At 48.4% G+C, this 25,835-nt stretch overlaps 1 protein-coding gene across 6 annotated transcripts in view; it reads left to right on the plus strand.

Annotated features, from left to right (window-relative positions):
• Positions 1-315: 315 nt before the first annotated feature.
• The window catches only part of LOC8050470 (glycoprotein antigen BM86), a 104,674-nt gene continuing 79,154 nt past the window's right edge, over positions 316-25,835 (plus strand). For 2 of the 6 annotated variants that reach the window (XM_029978033.4, XM_029978036.4), the window contains exon 1: positions 316-528. In XM_029978033.4, coding sequence (XP_029833893.2) covers positions 396-528 — 133 coding nt within the window. In that variant the 5' untranslated portion in view covers positions 316-395. The remainder of the gene's footprint in view (positions 529-25,835) is intronic. The other 4 variants (XM_029978035.4, XM_029978034.4, XM_040215130.2 and 1 more) reach the window with 4 other exon arrangements.

Below are 25,835 nucleotides of genomic sequence, written 5' to 3' on the forward strand. Positions count from 1 at the left end.
GTACTTTTACTTCACCATTATAAAATAGCCCGCTATCACAACAGAGAACCATATGCGTGGGATTTGTGCTCTTCGTACCCTGCGTATCAGAATTCCTTTCTCGCGCTCTTTTGAAATAAGGACGCAATTTTTCCTGAGGTAGCGCTCCGCCCGCCAGCCTTCGGGCCTTACTCCATCGCAGAGTGAGACGTAGTATGGGTGCCGCTATCTTGTGGCAATTTGCCACGGGCCTAGAGTATCAGCCTTATCGAAGCAGGGAACCGTCTAATGCAAACAGGCCCTTATCGTAAAGTGGTGCCAAAGATCGATCCTTCCAAAGCGTGGAACCGACCGTTCGCGAATATAAAGGAGGTGACGCACTCTGGTTATTTCACTGACACTCTTAATCAAAAAGAATGCGGTCGCTATGTTTGTTTGTGTGGAGCGCGCATTTTGCGTGTTGCGTCATCGTCACGTGTTCGCCACAAACAGGGATTATGCAGGCAAGGGAAAACCAGAATCACCGATTTCAAGGTGATGACTTCAAGGGTGAGCGTATTTACCTGCATGCTGATGAATAGCCGCGGTAGAACAAGTGTACACCCATCTTTGTTTGGATTCAACTTTTCTATTCTGACCCTAATTTTGGCAATATTTTGCGCATACAGCACCTACCATAATATCTATATATATATTGTAGGGTTCGGTGCTACTGCTCCCCCGGAAGAAGGACCAACGAGGCAGATCTCAGAATACACACCTTTACTTGTTCCTGGCAGCGAACTGACTGCCAAGCCCTGAGCCTCGAGCGCGGCTCACGCGGACGTTGCGCGCCGGGCGCGGAGCGCGCGTTCTTTCGCCCGATGATGGGCCGCCAAGCCCACAAACTTTCACCCCCCCCCCCCCCCCTCCCGCGAGTTCGTTGGAGTTGGTGGTGGAGAGAAAGGTTCGTCGTTATCGTCATTGTTGATGGCGATGTTGGCCGGCGAGGGGGGGGGGGGGGGGCGGAGGAGGGCGGGTCTGAGGCGCCGCACGACCGCCAGGGCCCGCTGGAGGTTGTGCTCGTCAATGGCCGCGAGGCGCAAGACGGCGGCCCTGGCGGCGGCGGCCGACTCCCGGGCACGGTGGAGAGCGCCGGCCTGGTGGGTGCCCCTGTGTATCTCGGGCACCCCACAAATGGGGCACAGGAGCCGGCGCTCCTCCTCGTTGTAGAGCTGCACGGGGTCGTTCGGGTGCCGGTCGGTCAGGGTGCATCCCCGAAACGGCTCCGGGACCTCGGCCGGGGGGTCCGTGGTGAGGGGCCGGGGCTGGACCTCCCAGGGCAGGTTTAATGTCCATGAGATTGGTAGGCCCTGGGGGCCCAGCACGGTCCAGGTTGCGGAGTTGCCCCGGCGTCGGTAAAAGTGCCGACGGCGACGTTGTCCCGGAGCTGGGGGGCGACGGCCATGGTGCTCCCAGGGTGGCGGTGGTGGGGGGGGGGGGGGGGGGGGGAGAAAGTGAACGCCCCCGTCTGTAGTACCGAGGCATCTTGGAGAGCAGAGACAAAGAAAAAAAGAGGGGGACCCATGAGTGGTCTTCTACAAGTGTTTCTTCTACGAGAACGTCGAGCGCGGCAATAGACAACTTAAATTTGCGAGCACGTTATCGGTGAATATCGCACAGAACTACGCGCACAATCTGTATGGTGCGGAAACTAGTTCTCGCCAAAGCCTATTGCAACGCGCATCTTCTAAGTCTTCGTCTTCGTCTTCGTCACCAACATCAGGAAAAGTCCTCGCAGAATTAAGTATAACCAGGATCGGCATCACTCTCCACCTGCGAGAGAAGTTTGTCATCCAATTCATAATACCGTTTGACGTTGGTGACATGAACGGGTCCAGCGAGTCGTCCAGACTCACAATAAACGAGCGTGTACGTGAGGCGTGGGACCTTGTCTCGCACTCGATACGGACCATCCCATCTGTTCACCAAGGAAGCTGTGAAACCTCTGGAGGCGTCACTAAGTGGGTGTGTCCGCCGGAGTACAAGGTCTCCAACTTCGAATTGCACGTCCCGGTGGCCACGATTGTACTGCTCAGCCTGCTGAAGCCGTGTGGCGTCCAAGCTTTCACGGGCATCACGAACGATGTCCCTGAGTCTGCGTCGTAGGCTTCTTGCAAACTGACCGTATGAGCGAGCAGCGCCACGGTTGTCGGTCGTGCAAGTGTTTTCCAGCGGCAAAGTCAGCTCTTTTCCGAAATTAAGGCAAGCTGGCGTAAAACCCGTAGACCGGTTAACGGTTGTGCGTGTTCCGAACGCGAGCTCTGGGAGCTTTGCGTCCCAGTCAGGGTGACGTTCGGTGTGAGCTATTAACATCAATTTCAGGTTTCGGTTCACCCGCTCTGTGATGTTTGCCTGTGGGTGATAGGGAGACGTCCGCTTGTGTTGTATGCCCAATGCGGCACAAGAGTCTCGGAACACTTTGCTGGCAAAGCAGGTAGCGTTGTCGCTAATCAATTTCGCCGGAAATCCGAAGCGTGTGAACGTCTCCATCAGACACGTCCAAATTTTCTTGGACGTCAGCGATCGCAATGCAAATAGCTCCACCCACTTGCTAAAGTGATCGGTGACAATCAACAAGTACTGGTTTCCACGCGGACTGCGTGGGAAAGGGCCCATGACGTTGACAGCAACGCATTCCCATGGGGACCGACTCACGACTGGCTGCATGAGACCAGGGGGCTGACCACCGCGCGGTTTGCCTTTCTGACAAACCGGGCATGAACGAGCGTACCTCAGCACGTCCTGACGAATTCCTGGCCAAGTTGCAGTACGGCTTAACTTTTCGAAAGTCTCGCAGCCACTACTGTGACCAGCCAGAGCAGAGTCACGGTAGTATCTAATGAAGGACGTGCGAAGTCGGCGAGGTATCACGGCTCGAAATGGAGTGCCTGTGAAGCCACCCTCCTCGTCGTCGATCTGAGGTATGTACCGGAGGAGCAGACCGTCTTCGGCCAGCAAGTACGAGTCAAAACCCATGTCAGCGTCTCTGTTGCCACGTCGGTCACGTGAAGATAACCACTCAGAGACCCAGCGACAAAGTCCATCGTTCTGCTGTGCAGCACGAAGCTCGTCTCGGCTAATCAAAGTACCCCAGCGCGAGCCAGCATCTATCGCAGCCACAACATTGGCATCCTCGGGCACGTGCTCTTCGCCGAGCGGAGCGCGCGACAAAGCGTCTGCAACTTTGTTTTGGGAGCCTGGCTTGTGCACAATGGTATAGTCATATTTCTGAAGCGTAAGTGCCCAGCGTGCTAATCGTCCTGCCGGATTTTCCAGCCGCTGAAGCCAAGACAAGGCGGCATTATCCGACTGGATCACAAAGCGCGCGCCGTCAAGATACATATAGAATTCCTGCAGGGCGAATACGATGGCTAGGCACTCAAGCTCGCAAACGTTGTAATTCCGCGGAGCTGTTGTCAACGTATGGCTAGCAAACGCAACGGGTCGTAAGACACCATCAAAGTCTTGAAGCAGCACACCACCTAAACCGTAGCCGTCGCATCGGTTTGCAGCAAAAACGGACGGTTGAGGTTTGGGAGCTTCAAAGATGCTGTCTCAGCAATAGCTCTGGACAGTTGAAGGAAAGCATTTTGCTGTGCCTCCGTCCAACGCCACTTGACGCCTTTGCGCAGCAGTTCGTTCAGAGGCCGCGTTATCTCTGCACACTGGGGAATAAACTGACGGTAAAATCGTGCCAAGAAATCGCCGCAAACTCTTTGCATCATGTGGGCGAAGAAACTGAGTTATGGCCCTCAGCTTGTCCTCATTGGGGCGAAGCGATCCATCGTCGATTAGAAAACCGAGCAGGTTAATCTTAGATGCTGCCAGTTGCATTTTTCCCGGGTGAACTGTCAAACCAGCATTCCGCATGCGCTCGAGAATAGTCCGAAGGTGCTCAAGATGTTCTTCGAACGAGCGTGAGAAGACTACTACGTCATCCATATATGCCATGGCGTAGTTGTGCCGTGCGTCTCCAAGCACAATGTCCATAAGACGCTGGAATGTGGCAGGAGAGTTGCTCAAGCCGAAAGGCATGCGCACAAACTCGTAGAACCCTCTGTAGCATGTGAATGCTGTTTTCTTGATGTCAGCGGGTTCGACCTCTATCTGGAGGAAACCGCGACTGCAGTCAAGAGTCGTGAAAAAACTCGCGTTTTCCAAGTTGTACATGATCGACTCAATCGAGGGGTACGGGTAGGCGTCACGAACGGTTACCGTATTCAGGCGCCGGTACACTGTTAGAAAAACTCCTGTCAAAATATGGGACACAAACATGCTAACCTTGTTGCCACAACATGTACTGTATTACCGGACTACAGAACATGTTCCATACTTCTTTAGTACGGGACATGTTGTTGCTGTATGGGCAGGCACAACAAGTTCCATACACCATCATCACGGAACAAGTACTGTATGCTACAGGAAATGTACCATCGTGGCACACAGCAGCACATGTTCTGTTGCAAGCCATGCCAGAACATGTACCATTTTTACGAAGTACATTACATGTTCCAATGCGTCCAAAACGACACAGGTTACATTTCTTGTACGTACGGAAAAAGTTCAGTCTTGTTTGTGATAGTACTCGCCCCATTTTATGTTACTGCCGCTATTCATGAGTACATCCGGGCTTTGTATGTCACATGCCAAGCTCCTCCTTGAAAAAGTTGATATGTGACATGCAAAACAGAGATGTCCTGGCAGTTTGCAGGCGCAACTTGATGCACGTCTTTGCAACATAAAATTACCTGCAATGCGCAAATGTTCCCCAAACTTGTATGTATGGAAAATTTGAACTGTCGTATCTAATGCGAGCACTATCCTGAAAACAGAACAATGAATCTGCGACATATATACTCAATAGAACAGCCAGGAATGCCATGAGAAAGTGCTCACATGCTACGTCAAGTTTAGAGAGCATTGTACATGTAGTGACGGGGATAAAGGCAGATAAACATTTGTAAAAAAATCGTTATCAAACTAAGTTCACGCTTGGTCCTTTTGGTTCCAACCCATAGCAACGGACCCATTGCAAAGAAGACTGAACAGTTTGCTGCTTCAAAAATATTTACATTTATTTTTCTTTTAAATGATTAGAGCAGATACACAATAAAAAAAACACAGTTCATGCCGCAAATATTTTGGGGGGCAGCTCAGCCATAAAAAAAAATATCAAAGTGAGCAGTCTCCTAAAAAAATCGGACCAAAAATTATGCTGACATGCTACATCTCGAAAAGAACCATCTTGGCCTATACAACTAATTGTAATATTAACAATAGAAAAGAAAGATTAATCTAAACAAGCACCGAAGTTTGTTTCCACTTCTTTTGGAACTTCGAGAACTCTTGGAGAGCTCCCTGCGCCTTCAGATGCACCAGAGCAACCTTTCTTGACGACTGCCGGGACCCCTCCTGCGGATTCATTGCCACAAGTCGCCTGAAAAAAAAAAAGATAACATAAATAATGGGTGGGATTTCTTAGAGGAGGATGTATAACAGAAGCTAAGGAGTTCCTGGCTCCTTCTTTAACTTCTCTATCGGTTAGTAATCCAATCTGGACAAATTCTGAACCTCGTCTATAGTATACTTTCAAGCCGAGACACGTCCTTAATTTGGACAGTCCGTCCACACACCATGAGCCTCCAAGTCTGATCCTTGCATCAAAACGAATTGTTATTGTACACAAAAAAAAAAAAACGATTCAGCTTACTGGCATCAGTTCTCAGTAATAACTGGACACATTTCGGATCTTGTGTCAGCACACAACGCTAAAACATTCTACAACCCGAGACGGAGGCTACAAAGAAGGACGAACACATCCGTCTCAATTGAAACGTATGTCTTCCAAGCCTCCATCTCGGTTTGTAGAATGTCATATTAACCAGCTCGCCTGTCTAGTAAAGTTGTACCCAACGATACTTCGGTTAAAAAAAGGAATTCACAGTACCAGTAAATGCAATATTACAAAAAAACTTGCCTGAAGTGCTTAAGCAGAATATTCTGGTTATTCGCAATTCACGAGCAAGCTCGTGAATTGCGAGGGTTGGTTAGGTCATGATGGGGCGAAAATATTTGTTTGAGGGGCTCTACAGTAATTTTTATTGGCAGAGCGAAGCTCTGCCACTATGGCCAGGATTCGGGTCGTCCAATCAAAGAACATCAACGCGCGTCGTGCGTACAGCCACTTCCGGTTGAGCTGCACGACGTCGTGCATGTAGCATTACTCTACATAAAAAGGGTGTCCTCAGGCCATAAGCGGGAGTTCACTCTGAGCATGCGCAGCGTTCAGAGAGCTCCGATGTGGCGTCCAGTGAATACCACCTATTACAATAAAGGTTTCAACTCGACCGGGGTAATTTCGAAGTAAATTCGTTTATCAGAAGCTCAAGTTATTTAGGAAATATCAGTCCTGAAAAAATGGCATTAATTTAGTACTCAAAACGCCCGGAGCATCCGCGGCACGCACACGAGTATTACCACGACGATGATTGATTACTGGCTCAGCGCGGATAAGTTTACTGGGCGACTCAAAATATCGCACGATAAAGCGTTACTATTCCTAAGATGCAAAAGCCTGCACTATTTCTCTGCATCAAGCAGGTGCCACCCTTATTTCACCGCATATTTAGCAAGCTGCCAAGATCGCTCACACGGTCGAGTAGCAGAGGAACGCAGTGCTTTATTATGCTTTCAGACGCATTTAAAAAAAGAAAGTTAAAAACAAGCTCCGTTTCTCAAACGCTGTATTGAGAATATATTACGCTTTCGACCTTATGAAAATACTTCGTTCCTTAAAACATAACTGACCAATGTTCACGCCTTCTAATCCAATCTTCCCTCATCCTCCAATTGCCCCATCCCCCTCCCCGATCAAGCGCTAAACTTTGAACCATGTGAGGTTGAACTTGGCGGCGAAACAAGTTTAATTCGACGCGCTGAAGCACGCATGTTGACAGCGGCTTGGCATAATAATGCGGGAGTACTGCGAAAACTGTGCCCTCCTAGTGCCCAACTACTAAGTAGGAATAATGAATGCTTGGAGTTGGGCTAGTTGGTTTGACATTGATGGTATGCTGCGCTGCGTAGTTACGCGGAAAAAAACTGGAGAAATGAAGTTAATGCAGAAGGACAGACAAAAACATGCATGGATCGGCGCAGACTAACAACTGTTTAATTTCTTTCTCTTTTTTCTCCCCCGACCCGTATTTCCAAAATTGCGGCTAAGAAAACGAATGGTTGATGTCTTGACTTTGTTGGCTTCTGAACTTGATGGTGTTTGCTGTAGCTGTCTCTTTGATATACGAACTGGATGGTGTGTTTTTTGTAGCGTTTACCTGGGGCCTGATGTTTGCTCCGACAAGTTTGGTATCTTATTGAGTATATCTATTTATTCTTGTCGCAAAGCTAGTGGTAGCTCACTGACGCACGCTCCGTGTCTACCCGAGGCCATGTGAAAAGCCTCGATTATTTCACGCTTTGTTCTGTCCTTTGATCTGGCCAAGATGGAAGTAGTGTCAACGAGAGCTTTGCAGTTGCATTTTGAACAATGCGCTGCAAGGTTGCCAGGTGCTTGCAGTTGTCCGCATGCATGGTTGTGCTCCCTTAGTCTCTCGTTAAGGCATCTCCCAGTCTGCCCGACGTAGGATCTTCCACACGACAGTGGTATTTTGTATACCACACCTTCGACACATTCAACAAATTTGCTCCTGTGTTTCACTTGACACAGTGCCTTGCTGTTAGTCTCGTCCATTTCATTGTTGACCTTCCTGCATAATCCTTTGAGCCTGAAAAGGGCAGATAGTGACACTCTGACTTCGTACCTTGCGGCGATGTTTTTTATCCTGTGTGAAAAATTCTGTATATATGGCAGTACCACCTGTACATGGCAAAAGGAAATAGAGAACTACAGGGGTTTTTCCAGAAAAATGGAGTCAGCAAGTGCTTTAGATATATGTAGACAATTTTTTGGTGTGTTTTCCAATACACAAACTAACAGACAAGGTACGTTCAAAGATCATGGAGAAGTTTCGAGAAGCGCACAGAGGACTGGATTTTACTTTTGAGTTACCTGAGAAAAGCAGCCTTCAGTTCTTGGATATCCACATGACTTTTGATTACAGACACACATGCTGGATGTACAAAACTAGAAGAAAAAAACGAATTCTGCCGTATGACTCTGGACACACAAAGTTAGTAAAGAGGAGTGTTGCCTCAGGATGCATGTGGCGAGCATTTCAAAAATCGTGTCACCACAAAGTCTCAGAAAGTTTACAGAGGCAGACAAGCAGACTACACGCAAGCGATTATCCTGAACCCATACTGGTAGCTGTAGCAGAAAAAATGTATTTCCACACTCACAGGAAAGTGCAAAACCAAGGAGAAGATCTTGGACAAAAGACCAATGGTAATACTGCCATATATACGCAATTTTTCACACAGGATAAAAAACATCGCCGCAAGGTACGAAGTCAGAGTGTCACTATCTGCCCCTTTCAGGCTCAAAGGATTATGCAGGAGGGTCAACAATGAAGTGTACGAGACTAACAGTAAGGCACTGTGTCAAGTGAAACACAGGAGCAAATTTGTTGAATGTGTCGAAGGTGTGGTATACAAAATACCACTGTCGTGTGGAAGATCCTACGTCGGGCAGACTGGGAGATGCCTTAACGAGAGACTGAGGGAGCACAACCATGCATGCGGACAACTGCAAGCACCTGGCAACCTTGCAGCGCATTGTTCAAAATGCAACTGCAAAGCTCTCCTTGACACTACTTCCATCTTGGCCAGATCAAAGGACAGAACAAAGCGTGAAATAATCGAGGCTTTTCACATGGCCTCGGGTAGACACGGAGCGTGCGTCAGTGAGCTACCACTAGCTTTGCGACAAGAAGAAATAGATATACTCAATAAGATACCAAACTTGTCGGAGCAAACATCAGGCCCCAGGTAAACGCTACAAAAAAACACACCATCCAGTTCGTATATCAAAGAGGCAGCTACAGCAAACACCATCAAGTTCAGAAGCCAACAAATTCAAGACATCAACCATTCGTTTTCTTAGCCGCAATTTTGGAAATACGGGTCGGGGGAGAAAGAAGAGAAAGAAATTAAACAGTTGTTAGTCTGCGCCAATACATGCATGTTTTTGTCTGTCCTTCTGCATTAACTTCATTTCTCCAGTTTTTTTCCGCGTAACTACGCAGCGCAGCATACCATCAATACTAAGTAGGGTCGGGCAGTATGCTCCCCGAATCAGGAACTATAAAAGGCCTAGCTTTATGCAGCTGCGAAGACGAGACGCTACACGCTGGGCACCCCGAACTTGGAATACACGACACCCTTGGAGATAGTAAAATAACACTGCGTTAGGAACAACTTAACGTATACGTACCTTGGAAAACAAAGCCGTCTACGCGCCGCTGAACGCCTCTGACGACGCGATAACAACGTCGAACTCGCCTTCCGAACGGGCAGCAGCACTCCGCAGCTCGCGGGCCCACACCGGCCGGCAGCGGCTTGCGCATGCGCGGGTGAGAGATGTCTTCCTGCGCGTGGCGTAACACGTCTCACGGGCACTGTACTTCCGCGGTCTGATAGAGTTCCATACAAATTGCTGGATATCCGGCACTTTTGGGCGCGTTCAATCCGCTTATACCAGTTGAACCGACTATAAACTGTAGTCTTGTAAGGCTTTTTTTATTTATACGGATAAGCTCATACTTATTGACTAAATAGCACATTTCAATGCATATGGTACAGTTCCCGTTTTTGAAAGCAAACAGCACATTGTATGCATTTCCAGAAAACGGGACATGTTCTATTCGGTTTTTCCACGTAGATTGATGGAATTTTCTAACAGTGTAGTCGACGCAAAGCCGAGCCGTTCCATCCTTCTTGGGGGCAAGGACGATCGGGAAGGCCCAAGGGCTCTGTGACTCACGTACTGCACCCGTGTCGATCATCTCTTGGAGCGCCTTGTCCAGCAGGGCTCGCTTCTGTACGTTGATTGGTCGAGGGTTGCAGCGTAGAGGCCGTGTATTCCCGGTGTTAATTGAGTGCATTAGGACACCGGTTCTGCCGGGTTCTCCTAGAATATCGGCGAAAACTCCTCAGGGAGTCTTTGGAGACGCCGCTTTTGCTAGTCTGTAGCATGGCACTTCTGCAAAGAATCGCTTACCGCACATGGCAGTCAGAAAGCAGGCGTTCTAACGCCAACGTTATCGACACTGACGATACCATCCTCTCGTCTGGTAAACGGGATCAGTTTCGCGTCACTACCTAATCGGTAGCCTTTGTTCGGAAAGTCAAGAACCAGGTTCTCCCCGAAAATGAAATCTCGCCCAAAAATACTCGGCACCGTGAGACCAGGTAAGCAAACGAAGCGCTGACGGCGTTTTTTGTCGTTGAACCCGATCTGTAACCTCACGGCTTGACTCGCGAGCATTTCTGGTCCTGACGCTAGCTGTAAGCGCACGTTAGTCTCGCGCAGGTTAGCCTTCTGCTCTTTGCAGCGTTCAATCAAGTAGTCCCCAATAAGCGACAGACTTGCACCGGTATCAATCAGCGCTGCCACAGCTACTCCGAGCACTGTAACTGTCATACGAGGCTCAATTAGCTCAAGGTCAGGCTGAATTCGACATACCGATGGAAGTTTTGCCGAGTTGTCCATAGTCACCACGGCCGACAGGCGTTCAGGGGTCAACTCATTTCTCGAGGCTGCAGGACGGTTGCGCAGCAGGTCGGGGCAGTCACACCGGAAGTGGCCATGGCGACCGCAGCCGAAGCACCGCACCGAGTTGCGCCGGTCAGGGCCGTGCGTCGGGCTTGCCTGCGCTTGTCGTTGCGGCCCTTCTTGGTGTCCCTCGTTGGACCAGCGAGCGGCGCCCCGGTTGGCAATGCGGGGGAAGGACCTTAAACGGCTTTCACCCTGCCGCAGCCTGGATCCAGCCGGCCGGGCACGTAGCCGGGGGTCCGAACCATCGAGTGGTCTCCCGCGTTCCCATTGCCCGAAGGCGTAGGAGTCCAGCGCACGGGGGGACAGACCGCGCCATCCAGGGTTTGGCGCTGAGTCGGACCTCTTCTGGGCCTGCATGGGAGCTCGCGAGGCACAGGACGGCTCAAGAGCTTCTTCAGGCGGTGGCGGGGGCCGATACTGCAGCTCGGCCAGGATCGTCTTTTGTATGCCGTGAGCGTCCCGGGCCAGTTGCTCCAGGGTGGAATACGTGCCGCCATGCAGGTAGGGCCGGAATCTTGGGTGGCTCTGCTGCATCACCCGAGCAACCCTGTCCGACTCCGACGTCGTTCGGCAGTCTCTGTCATAAAGCTCCTGCATCACCCGTACATATTCGACGAGGGTCTCGTCCGGGTGCTGGGTCCGGCGCTCCAGTTCTCACTGGACTCGAGACTGGTACCCAGGTGGAAGAAATTCATCTTGAAAGTTCCGCGGAAAGTCTTCCCAGGTGAGGAAGGGCTCGCCTGGAATGCCACGGGCAGAACCCGCGCAAGGACGTATTCGTCCGAGGCTCCCGTGGCGAGCTTATAGGCCGCCAGTTCGGCCAGGAAGTCGGCCACGGACTTACGGTCGTCGTAGCCCGTGTACAACGGAAGCGGCACCTGGGGCCGTGGACCTTGCCCTTGGGGTCCCTGGTCAGCCAGGACCAGGCGTTGCGCGACCGTGTCGCAGGGGTTGGCCACCCAAGCCATCTGGTCTAGGGATGTCGGGTCAGGCCCCTCTCCGGTCTCGCCTTGGCCTGCAGCGGCTCTTTGGCGGGTCTGCACGGCAGAAACAACCGCAGAAAAACAGCCCAACACAAAAACAGATCAAAACACGAAAGAACAGAAGAACACGCAATATACTACAATATGCACACTATTCACAACGGCCAAGCCCCAATGGCAAAGATGGCGTCCGGTGGCCGAAGCCTAGTCGAACGACCAGGTAGGCCTGTAGGGTATGACAACGCGAGAAAACCCAGGCTACCACACCTAAAACGGGCTAAAAGCCTGCGGTCAAACCCGCGGGAAGCAGTAGGCCCCGCGTGGAGCGCCAAATAATGTAGGGTTCGGTGCTACTGCTCACCCGCAAGAAGGACCAACGAGGCAGATCTCAGAGCACACACCTTTACTTGTTCCTGGCAGCGAACTGACTGCCAAGCTGGCCAAGCCCCGAGCCTCGAGCGTGGCTCACGCGCACGTTGCGCGCCGGGCGCGGAGCGCGAGTTCTTTCGCCCGATGATGGGCCGCCTAAAGTCCCTTGATAAAAGCGCAAACACATCGAGGGGCTTTAGGGCCGCCAAGCCCACAACATATATATATATATATATATATATATAGGTAAAGTAAGGTAAATATGAAAACAATGGACCGGGAAAAGTTAATAAGTGAAAGGTGCGTACTGTAGGAGTTACTAATTCGAAGTTTATTACGACGTTTCGAGCGGGGACCGCTCTTATATATATATATATATATATATATATATATATATATATATATATATATATATATATATATATATATATATATATATATATATATACAGGGTGTTTCAGAGAACACAGGCCAAATCGCTTCTGCGAATACTGCTCATCGTAACGCAAAAAGGCTTGTGGCGTTGTGGTCCTAGGCCAGGGGCCCATTTAAGAAAATTATTAAAGTCCGGGATAATTAACTTGATAATTATTTTTGTCTAATTAACTTTTTAATATTGTTTTAAGGGCATGGTTTCAATTAGAAAATTTATCAGCATCATCGAAAAAAACTCAACCAACAAATTGCAGAACGATAGAAGGCACGCGAAGCATTTTACGGCTTTCTGAAAAACCGCACAAATTTAGGGATTTTTAAGTCTCCGTTTGCAATCGGAGCGCATGTAGGCGCCGACGGCACCGCGCCCTGTGGAAAAACAGTGCAACCAGCCTCTGCTGCGTCGCGCGATGACAGCGCAGTAAAGGTTGGTTGTACTATCTCTTCGCGGGGCGCGGTGCCGTCGGGGCGGAGAGGCGCTCCGATAACAAACCGAAACTTAAAAACCCGTCGAATTTGTGCGGTTTTTCAGAAAGCCGTAAAATGCTTCGCGTGCCTTCTATCGTTCTGCAATTTGTTGATTTAGTGGTTTTCGATAATGCTGGGCAATTTTCTAATTTAAACCATGCCCGTGAACGCAACATTAAAACAGTTAATTACGGAAAAATAATTAACAAGTTACTTATCCGGGACTTTAATAATTTTCTTAAATGGGCCCCTGGCCCAGGACCAAAACGCCACAAGCATTTTTTCGATGTGATAAATAGTTTTTGCGGGAGCGATTTGGGGCCTGCGTTTTCTGAAACACCTTGTATATATATATATATATATATATATATTTACTGTAAACGACTAATCCTCGCGAGGACCTGATTTTCGCGAATTTCGCGAATTGCCTACAATTTGCAAAAAAATGGGTCCCGGGAACGATTCCGGTAAAAGGAACGCATTGAAATCTATATTGAGTTCCCGCAGCGGTCGCGAAAAAAATATTCCGAAACTTCAGCTTTGGCATTTATCGCGAAATATTGAGCCCGCGAAAAAGAAGTATTTTCGAGTATATAGACATATAAATATAGTGAACGAAGAGGGGAGAAGGTGAGTATTGAATTTATTGCATTAAAGCTAAGGGAAAGGGAAAAGAAAAGAGAGCTGGCGAAAAATTGGGCCAGCAGCGGGGACTGAACCCGCAACCTTCTCCTGGCCGGGGCCAGGAGCAGGGATGGAACCGCAACCTTCGCCTTAACCGATTAGACCATCCCGACCACTGGTTTCGGCGGACTCAATTTCTGACCAGCTCTCTGTGTACTGTTTAGTTTAGAATTCGCTTAACTTGGTAGACGACAACCGTTGCTGATTTAAGGCCCGCGCTATTTCCGACATGCGGCAGTGACGTGGCACGTCATCTCAGCTAGCAAATGTCGGAAAGGGCCCGTCTTCCAAGATATCTAGGGAACCAACCACTCCTCCCTATAGGGACAGGCTGGAATAAGTGAAGATTGACAAGTGCTGCCGTAGTAATATTGTGAACGAAGAGGGGAGAAGGTGATTATTGAATTTATTGCATTAAAGTTAGAAAAAGGGAAAGGGAAAGAGAGCTGTCGAAAAATTGGGCCAGGAGCGAACCCGCAACCTTCGCCTGTCCGGGTCGACGCCTTAACCGATTGGACCATCCCGGCCACTGGTTTCGGCGGACTCAATTTCTGTCTAGCTCTCTGTGTACTGTTTAGCTTCGAATTCGCTTAACTGGATCGACGACAACCGTTGCTGATTTAAGGCCCGCGCTATTTCTGACATGCGGCAGTGACGTGGCAGGTCATCTCAGCTGAGATAGCGATTTGAATATATATATATATATATATATATCCAAATCACTCCTGCGGAAACTACTCATCGCAACGAAAATAGGCTTGTGGCGGTTTGGTCTTGGGCCAGGGGCCTATTTAGGAAAATTATCAAAGTCTGGGATAATTAAGTTGTTAATTATTTTCGCGTAATTAACTTTTTTAATATTGTGTTTAAGGGCATGGTTTAAATGAGAAAATTGCTCAGCATCATCGAAAAACACTAAATCAACAAATTGCAGAACGATAGAAGGCGCGCGAAGCATTTCACGGCTTTCTGAAAAACCGCACCGATTTGACGGGTTTCTAAGGGCTCATTCACACTGGAAGCGGATCCGCGTTAGCGAAGCGGTTGCGAACGCGGTTGTATAAAGATCCAGTACAAATGCACGCGCATTTGATGTCATCAAATGCGCGTGCATTTGTACTGAATCCTTATACAACCGCGTTTGCAACCGCTTCGCGAACGCGGATCCGCTTCCAGTGTGAATGGGGGGTAAGTTTCGGTTTGCTATCGGAGCGCATCTCTGCCCCGGCGGCGCTGCGCCCCGTGGAGAGTTAGTGCAACCAACCTCTGCAGCGTCGCGCGATGACAGCGCAGCAGAGGTTCGTTGAATATATTGAGAAGAAGACCAAGGGTCGACGACCGTTTTATGTCCGCACTTTAGAGCATTGAGCGCGCCTCTGCCCGCGCATCCAGTACAAGCGGACGCGGGCCTCGTCCTCCTTGGCCACCATGCTGAAAGACGATGAATGGAGACATCGTGAACTATACACGTCACAATTACCCCCCTCCCCTCCGAGAGTGGGAGAAGAGGGTGTTGTGGGGGGTGGGGTGTTTGCGGGGCGGTGTCCATGTGAAGTAGGACACAGCAGGAGTGTTTATAGACAGGAAGGCGGTACTGGTTTTACAGTTGTATGGTGAGGAGCATCTCGGAGATTAGTGCTTGAGAGGGGTTGGCTGGGGCTGAACGTATTTCTTTAGCCGATTAATATGAATAATGTCGGCGTTTCGGAAGGGGGCATCGGATGGTGGTGAGATCAGTTCGACGTGGAATGCGACTAGTGTCATTTGTTTGATGACGCGATATGGCCCGACATACTTGCGTAGGAACTTGTATGCTAAGCCTTGTCTTTTGATGGGTGTCCACACCATGACGAGGTCTCCTGGTGCGTAAGCTGCGGCTGTATGCCGCAAATCATAGCGAGTTTTCGCGGTATGCTGCTGCTGAGCAGTTCGAAGTTGAGCCTGTTGGCGGCATATTGGTGCTGGTGCGGGGATCGATACCCCGCTCCTCCATCAATATGAGACGAAGACCATGGGTCGACGACCATTTTATGTCCGCACTTTAAAGCATTGAGTGCGCTTCTGCCCGCGCATCCAGTTCAAGCGCACGCGGGCCTCGTCCTCTTAGTCCACCATGCGGAAAGACGATGAAGGGGGACATCGTGAAATTGAACAAAAAGTGAAACCCTCCTCTGTTCCATAATTTATTTCTCAGTACTCGTACGTAATTAAGACACAAACTTTAAATAATGCTGAACGCAATGCAAACTTCTGCACGTGGTATTATTTTAAAAACAAAACTAAACATACTCGACTAAAAAACAAATCCGCAGTTCAGGTCACAGTTGTTCGCGGCAGCATGTTTGCGGATTTTTACAAAGATTCGATCGACGAATAATAAATAGCAGTTTGAATGTCGTTTTACCGACTTGCATATATGTTGCAATAAAAAAAATATAGAAGCCCCTTTTGAATACTTTGATATTGAGATTGATTCAAAAACGCCACACACCACAATTGTCAATTTAACCCGTAAACCTACCATTGGCATTTGCTCTTTTTTTAGCATATTTAGAGGCTTAAAACTCAAAACCAGTGCATATACCTTTAAGGGAATGTATTCTGGCTAAAAATAGGGTGTGAAGAGAACGTAACGCAAGAAAAACCAAAATTTTTTTTTAATATATATACAGCGCGCTGATAATGAACGAAAGTGAAAACTTTTTCTGTATAATAATTTATTTCTCAGTACTCGTGCACGATAAAAACACAAAATGTGATTAATCTGGAAGGCAATGAACGGTTCTACACGTGGTAATATTTTAAAAGCGATACTAAACATAGACGACTAAAAAAAGTAAAGTCTTTACAACTCCCTGTGACGCCGAATTAGAGCGGAGCTCTTGAGGAGGAGGATGGCAAGGTACGGAGAGGGGGTCCCGATGCTCTTCTCCAGCTCGCCTCCCATTTAGGGGAAAATCTTCCGCTAAATTTGGCGGGGACATTTTTCCGCTAGATCTAGCGGGGAATTTTTTCTGCTAAATTTAGAGGGAAAATTTACCCTTCATGCACCGCGCGGTTACGCCGACGCCGACGCCGACGCCGCTCAAGCCGGAAACGGGCGCCTAAAGCCCGGTTCAAACAGACCCGGAATGCAGAGACGGGAACCGGAACCCGTAGTGACGTCAGCGCTCCCTCCGTACGAGTGGTGACGTAATTACGGCTTACGGCTCCCGGATTGAAGAGTTGAAACATTTTCAACTTTCTCCTTCCCGGGTCGTGACGTAGGTTTCCGTATTTTCTCCGCGGCCAATCAGCGCGGCGCGCTTCCCTCCTACGCCCTCCTTGCCACCGGCGTTCACGGGGTTCCGCGTGCGAATGCCTCAGTCGCTCCGTGCTTGCTTGCAAGAAAAGCTCCGGCGATGAACTTCACGCCCGTCCCCAACGTGAGAAAAGCAGCTCAAGCTGCAAAGAAGAGTGGCGCTGCGTTTGACGTACCCAGAAAGCCTATGGATTAGTTAGCTAGTTCAGCGGTACCCCTGGATCTACGACAGGTATCGTACCCAGGCAGCACACGATATTGGGCCAACATTGGAATTGATGGGACAAAGAACGGCCCAACAATGGCCCAACTGAGCCATGTGTTTACCAATATTGGAATTACCTGGGCCAATAATGGACTATCATAGCCAATGTTTTTCGAATATTGGTGATGCACTGGAATAAGCTGTCCAATATTGGACTGTGAAAGCCAATGGCTTGCCAATATTGGATAAATGCTGGCATAACCTGTCCAATATTGGACTGCCAAAGCCAATGGTTTTCCAATATTGGATATATGCTGGCATAAGTTATCCAATATTGGACTGCCAAAGCCAATGGCTTTCCAATATTGGATATATACTGGCATAACCTGTTCAATATTGGACTGTCAAAGTCAATTGTTTTCCAATATTGGATATATGCCGGCATAAGTTATCCAATATTGGACTGTCAAAGCCGATAGGTTTCCGATATTGGATATATGCTGGCATAAACTGTACAATATTGGACTGTCAGAGCCAATGGCTTTCCAATATTGGATACATGCCAGCATTAGCTGTCCAATATTGGACTGTCAAAGCCAACAGCTTTCCTATATTGGATATACGCCGGCATAACCTGTACAATATTGAACTTTAAGAGCCAATGTGTTTTCCGATATTGAATATACGTTGGCTTAAGCTGGTTAATATTAAACTGTCAAAGCCAAGAGTTTTCTAATATTGGTGATGTCTTGGTATAGGCTGGTCAATATTGGTACTGCCATAACCAATGGCTTATCGATATTTACGTCGCCTAGGCTATAGACCCGCGAACCTCTTTTTTGCATTGCAGAAATAGGAAATTGGAAAAGGGTCATTCATGAGCTCGCTCGGGCGAGAATTTTATTTAGCCAACTTCATGGGGCGTACGTCGCCGGCGCTTTATAACCGCAATCACAAATACGTCCTTAGCTGCCTATATGACTATTGCAGTTTTTTTGCTGGCTGCTCTCCATTCGCATTGCCTTACCTCGGCGTTGACAACTTAACTCCGTTTTTTTAGATTTAAGTATTTTTGTCTTTTCCAATATATTTTTTATATATACGTAGCGTTAACGTTTTCTCTTTGTCCGTGCCCCTGTCATGTTTGTATTTCTTTCTGCGTGCTCTATTTTTTTATATTTAATGATTCTGTGCATATTTAGTCATTGTCGACGCAGGTGTCAACAAACATAAAGCCGCCGCTTACGCTGCAACCGAAGTGACTCTCAGTTTTACGAGAGTATATCGCGATATAAAGTCATATATTAAACTCGAGTGAAGTCTCGAGAGGGTTGCTTCGACTGCCAGTGCACATGTCATCAGGGTAGGCAGAGCAACGACGTAGCTATCGCGACGCGAGAGCACACTGCGCCTCGATGTGGCCGGCCGCGCTCGCTCTGCGGAAATGTGAGCGTGGGACTCTCGAGCCCCGTTAGCTTACTGAAGCTGCTAGACCCTACTTTGTTGTCGCGAATCATTTGCCCTTCGAACGGTCGCGAAGCCGTTGCGCTCGGAGTACCCTACCCAGCATCTTTCAGAAACCGTTCGCGCAGCATCGCAACCCTCTGTCGGCGAGCGTGGGCGATTCATCGTGTGCTGCAATTCGGACGATGTGCTGCTCGGGCTGTCTTTTATGTGTAACTCTTTCGTAAAACAATTTGAAGTTTAAAAACGCGAACCTAACAGCGTACAAACAGTTTTAAATTTATTGATAAAAAATATATTTATATACTTATAGATATATTTGTGTACATCGAGCGCAAAAAATAGTCGCGCTTAGTTCTTCATTACATTATATTATATATTTATATATTATTATATTTACGTTATACGACGTAAAACATACTGTCTTCAAACTTGCCCCGTTTAGAACCACTTTTGGGCTGGAGAGCGTCTTTAGAAGTTCAAAAGCTGACCTTCAAAGAGCTGTCCTGTTAAATCGGTATTGACAGCAGGGTAGACGCTATGCGTGTTTAAGGCCAATCGTGTCTCCGGTTATGGTCACTTGACTACGGTCTCGAAGCTGGTGATAAGGCAGAGCACGGAACCTGCCTAAAGCCCAAGGTCACGCATAACATCTACTGCACTATCAACCTTGGGTAGAAGTGACAAATTCTCTCGCTGCGTTCATTGTTGAGATGCCCCTGGAGATTAGCCTTTTGTAAGCGCACCCCACCCCCGTTCTGGCCTGCTTGCTTTGTCCTCCTTCTCTTTTTTTCTCTCTCCCTAAGCTGAAGGCGCGGTAGACGGTCCGTACTCGCCGGACCAATGAACCGTACACGTTTTATCGCTTGAGTTCGCTCTCTGTGCGCGGGTAACGGCAGAAGCGTGATCACGTGGTTTGACGGATGACGCATTAGCCGTTGAAAAACTCGGAATGCCTGCGTCGCGAAGACCGGACCTAGTTTCGCGTGTGACGCGGCCTGCGGGGTGCGGGCCCGCTGTGGATTTCGCTTCTGTGGTAAATGGTATCTCGTTCGAAAAGTCCCACCCGTGTCGATTTCTTCATAGAAGCCCAAGACATTCTTGTGAATCGTTTAGTGTTCGGTTCGGCAAATGGCAGCGTGTGCTACATCGTGTTGAATCTTCACGGATCACTTCCTTCTGGTTTTTGTGTTTGAGGGGTTTTTGTGCAGTGCCCGTGTTTACATATATGTCGGATTACATCTTTCAAGTCCGGTATTTTCAAAGTAAGTGCGCTGCAACCTACTTGGTGATCATTGTCCGCTCTTGTATGGGTAATCTTCCGGATAACCTCTAGACTTGGGCAGGGCCTATCTCCTGGCAGCCGTTAGAATAAGTTTCCCGCAATCTTACCGACAGTCGCCTGCCATTATCTGTCTGAAATAATGTCACAACTGCAGGTAGAATGCTGACTTTTTTATTCTCCGTGCGTTTCGCGAAAACACGTTTCGTGGCCACCTTTTCGTCGACATTTTTGTTTCATCGACACGCGTTACGCGAATTGCGCGCTGTGGGGGCATTTCGTCGTGCGTGTATTCCTGAGGCGCAACGTTTCCTTGACATGCATTACGCGAATTGCACGCTGTAGGGGCATTTCAACGCAAGTGTATTCCTGAGGCGCGTGCTCACCGAACCAGCCCACCCTTTCACGCCGCTTCATGCCAAGTCTGAAGCTGTTCATTGCAAAAAAACAAAAAAAGAAAAGTGGGAAAAAGATGTATTTTGAGTTTTTTTTATGAAACATCGCGTGTTGATGAAACGATCTGTCTATGAAATGTCGTTCGATGAACTGATTGCACCGCCAATGAAGGGCGAATAGCGGTAGAATTTGGGGGAAAAAATTCTTCCAGCTGCCGGGAGACTGGACACTCCACAATAATTACCCCGGTTTGTGTTTACTTTGCAATCTTCTTAGTTGTATCACAGTTGAATAGTACCTCTTCACATATTACAAATTGCTGATTTTGTGCCTGTCTACAGAATAAGCTGTGTGTAATAAACTTTTTGAAGATTTTAAAACAATCCCTTGTGTCTGTCTACCTTCCTTTTTGCAAACAACTTGGTGAATGCACTTGCAAAGAGCTGGGCGAGTGCAACGATGGCCAAAAATCAGCATAACGGCCAACATTGGATCGGGTCGCCCTTCCAGTGTTGTCCATTATTACGCCGGTTTTCGCCAATGTGGGAGCACCTTGGCTGGAACCATGGTTTAGCAATGGCCCAACATTGGCACCAATGATTGGGCCGACATTGGCTGGAACGATGGCTGAACAGTGGCCCAACATTGGCACCAATCACTGGGCCAACGTTGGAAAGGGTAGCGCTTCCAATATTGTCCAATATTGCGGCCGGTCTTTGCCAATGTTAGGCCAACGTCGGACCGACATTGGTGTGCTGCCTGGGTAGCGAGCGACCACAAGGACCGGGACAAGTGAAAGAACTCGATACTGCTTTTAATAATTTATTGACACGGTTTCGGAGACACGGGAGGTGGTTGCAACCCGATGGAACGGCATCTTTAATGCAAAATATGAGTGGCCTTTAGAAAGGCCGTTTGTAGAGGCAGGCAGTGGCTGGCTTGCTGCTGCAAAGAGACCAGAGAGGCAGTGGGATGTTATTAATAAGCAAATGTGCCAAGTTTCCAGCTTTGAGGGCATGCTTGTTCACTACAATCGTAATGAAGCAACTCATTTGTTCATTTTATTTATACACAATGTTTTACAAGCCTCGGACACTCTGCGACCGACAAAATCGCCTCCCCCCCGGAACAAAATCCTGGCTACGTGCCTAGCTGTAACCATTGTGCGTGCGAGCTACATCCGACACTTAAAAAGGTTAAGAAGGTCAACGACACTGGTACGCGCTGTAGACCAGTTTTTAGGCAGTACTATACGACCGCTAGCCTAGGGTCTTTAACACCCGTCACGCAGTAGTGAAACACGAGCGTCTGCTGGTACGACGCTCATCCAGATCGAAACGGGCAGGGGTGGGGATTAAACCCAAGATCCCTGGGTTCTGCAGCGCGAGCTTTCGTGCGGAATTCACTCATAAGCAGCTTGTAAGCACACATCCTAGCTAGCACAAAGGACAAGGAAGCACAGCGGGCTTCCCTAATACATGCACTCAAAGGAGCACAACACCGTGACCAGATTTTGTGGACCGAAAGAGTGCGTCGTACGCGCTGCACATGTTATGCTATTGCTATTTTTTATAGCACAGACGCAGTAAAATTTGACAAGCGTGTGACTGTTACGAAAGCTGCTCTCGTGATCCTGCCGCGTTAAAAATGATATCAACGTGCTTTCACTGCGGGAGCGCACGCTCCCGGTGAGTATTCCTGCGAGCGACGCGCGGGCCCATGTGGAACGGCACTTGATATATAACATGAAAATAATCCAAAATAAAAAGCAGCACACCCTATCTGGCTCGTGACATTCGGAAGCACTCGAAGAATTCCCGGCCGTCGGTGTCTTCGAACATCTGTCTCACAACACTGTAGTCTCACGAAGGGGGCATACTCGTCGAGCATTTTTCGAGGCTTCAAGAGCTCGCGGACGGCCTCTCGCTTCTTCTTTTTCTTCACGCTCCGTAGGTACTGCTCATACGCAGCCGCGAAAGTAGTCAGCCGACACCAGTTGATAGTTCTTGCATTTGTGACGCACCTCACTACACAAAGGTTCGTAAGTGAGGCAATTCGAGCTTCATAGCCGGGATCCTGCCGAGACGACGCCATCACGAAACAAAGCGAGTGCCGCTCTAGACGGAGGCGCCGCGCGCTCGGGCCACCCGGGCTGCCCGGGCGACGACCCGGCTTGACGACAGCCGCTGATTGGTTGCCTGGGGAGCCGCCGTGACGTCAGCTTCTGTATATACAGGGGCCCGTGCCGCGAGCCGTTCAAATCAAACCGTGACGTCAGCTCCCGTAAACGGGAGCCGGAAGTGATTACTTCAGTACGGGTTCCGGCTCCCGGGTTCCGTATTCCGTGTCTGTTTGAACCGTGCTTTAGCCTAAAAGCTGCGCTCTAAAAAAAACCGCAATTTAGGTCACAGTTGTTCGCGGAGGCATGTTTGGGGATTTTTACAAAAATTGGAGCTACAAATAATAAATAGTAGTTATAATGTCGTCTTCCTTACCTGGATATATATCAAACTAAAAAAAAATAGACGCTCTTTTTTAAGTACTTTGTGATTGAGGGTGATTCAAAAACGCCACACACGACCATCGTCAAAACCTCGTCGTTCTTTCCCGGTTTGAGATTTTTTTTCTCTCTGAAACGAAACATGTCAGAACATGAAAATAATAATAAAAAAATGGATTGTTCTTCGTGGAAAATGCGCTACGAAATATAAAAATTTGAAGCAAAATAAAATATATGACTGCACCTCGTTGCCTGAATCCCGATGAAACGACCTATATATATATATATAGTATATATACATGGTGTTTTTTTAAGCTTAACAGATTTGTTTTAAGAAAGCCGTGAAAGTAAACCTTATGCCGCTTGTGGATGTGAGCTATACGGCCAGGGGGTCATATTATAGGGTGCTACTTGTTGCGATCGGTCGGCTAATTAACTAAAATTCGTTAATTAACTTTTCAATTAATAAAAATAGACATGGTTCCAATTAGAACCTTGCTCAGCGTCACCGAAAACCACTAAATGAGTAATTTTCAGAGAGACTTTGAGCGCGTGAGAAGCGTAGTATCGTACTAAAATTACCACTCGTGGAGCAGGTACAAGGCTGGGGCTAGATAAGAGACGGAAAAATCACTCGGGCACCTTATCGCAACCGCTAGCCTCGTACCTGCTCCACGAGTGGTAACTTTAGTTTACTACTACTCCTCTCACGCGCTCAAAGTCTTTCTGAAAATTACTGATTTAGTGGTTTTCGATGACGCTGAGCAAGTTTCTATTTGAAACCATATGTCTATTTTCATTATTTAAAATGGTAATTAACGAATTGTAATTAATTAGCCGACCGATCGTTACGTTTAGCCCCCTATAATATGTCCTTCTGGACGTATAACTCACCTCCACAAGCGGCATAAGTGTAACTTTCGCGGCTTTCTTATAACAAATCTGTTAAGCTTAGAAAAACACACCCTGTATATATATATATATATATATACTGTAAAAGACTAAAATTTCGCGGGGACTTAATTTTAAAAAAATTCGCGAATTGCCTACAATTTGCGAAAAATAGGTACCACGAACAATTCGGGCAATATGTGAACGCTACGGAAGCTACACTCGATTCGAGAAAATTAGAACCCGCAGATAATTTCAAATTTTCAGCTTTGACCCGATTCGCGAAAGTTGGAGCCCGCGAAAATTAAGTCGTTCACAGTATATATATATATATATATATATATATATATATATATATATATATATATATATATATATATATATTGTGACTTATCCAGTGTCCCGTGCAGCCATCACCCTCATTATCGTCATCATCACCACCATCGCCGATAGCTCGCGCTGCCCGCTCGGGGCAGCGCGGGTCAGTTCGAATATAGACATAATTGAAACCGGTCGCCAAGCGTCTGTCTCCCTCACATTATTGGTGGAGGTGCGGGGTATCCCAATCACTCTGGAGCTTCGTCCCAGAAGGCGACCAGCAACGATGACCAGCACTGGCCAATCCTCCTCCGGTGCCTCTGCAGCTGCCGTCAGTCCTGCCCCCAGCCAGTTGCGACATCCCAAAAACTTTGCGGGACTCCGCGAGGACGACGTAGAGGACTGGCTGGACGTCTATGACCGGGTGAGCCTTTACAACAAGTATTACGACCAAGCAAAGCTGCGCAACGCTATTTTTTATCTCTCCGATGTGGCGAAAATATGGTTCACGAACCACGAAGATGAAATCGCGACGTGGCTCCAATTCAAAACTCAGCTAGCGGAAATTTTCGGAAAACCCACCAATCGTAAAGCTATAGCTGAGCGTAAATGGCAGCCAGGATCCAGACATCTGGCGAGACTTACACTTCTTATATTGAAGACGTTCTTTCACTTTGCCGCCGATATGACAAAGACATGTCCGAGGCCGACCGAGTCCGCCATGTTATGAAAGGCATCTCTGAAGAGGAATTTAATGTCCTTCTTGTGCAAAACCCCACGACAGTGAAGGACATCACTACGCACTGTCAGCGGCTAGATGAGGCCCGGAATTCCCGCCTTCAAGTCCGAGCTCTACATGACAGCTCATCAATTGCACTGCAATCTATATCCACTGACTCTCTGAAGCAGATAATACAAAAAAATTGTACGAGATGAGCTTGCCCGTTTTCTCCGACCAACTACAAGCAACCCCACGCCTGAGACTGACGACACCGGGTTGCGACGTACTATCCAACAGGAGCTTGCATACGTAGTTCCACCAACAGTGACTCCCTTTTCCATCACGGACAAAACTCTTCGTTCGGGAATTCCTCAAATGACCTCGGACACTCCTGCTCTGGCTGCCATCTCCCCTGCCTTCACTGGGGGCTCTTTACCCGCCTGGCGCAGTCGCCCCACTCATGTTAACAACGCATCTTGGGGATATCGACAGAGGCCAGTCTGCTACTACTGTGGAATCACCGGCCACGTCGCACGAGTTTGCCGGAGACTACGAAAATACCATGCAACCCGCGACTACTACTACTACAACCGAGACCGAAACCACCGAGACTTCAGGAGTCAGCCGCGCGATCAATCGCCGCCCCCGGATCCTTATCCAGCACGTCGTCCACAGGCTCCTCGCCGCCGCTCCCCGTCTCCCTATCCTCGATCCTACTCGCCCATGGTCTCAAGGAGAGACGCGGGGACTGACACGGGAAACTAGGCACCGCAGTTGTCGGAGGAGCAACTGCGTCACAAAAAGGTCTTCATCATCCTCCTTCCGACCCATCTAACCTCATTGAAGTATACATCGATGGCTTACTTCTGTACGCCTTGGTTGACACAGGGGCGGCCACTTCTGTGATTAGAGAGGACATCTGCATCCGTCTTCATAAAGTAAGAACACCCCTCCATGGTTGTTCACTGCGGGCAGCATCCACAGACATTATTCATCCAACAGCCCGGGTGCACGGCACGCGTTTTCATACAGGGTGCGTGCCACACCATTCAATTCGTTGTT

Source organism: Ixodes scapularis, unplaced genomic scaffold (genome assembly GCF_016920785.2).
Source record: "Ixodes scapularis isolate PalLabHiFi unplaced genomic scaffold, ASM1692078v2 PGA_scaffold0__279_contigs__length_252992795, whole genome shotgun sequence".
NCBI classification, from domain to species: Eukaryota; Metazoa; Arthropoda; class Arachnida; order Ixodida; family Ixodidae; genus Ixodes; species Ixodes scapularis.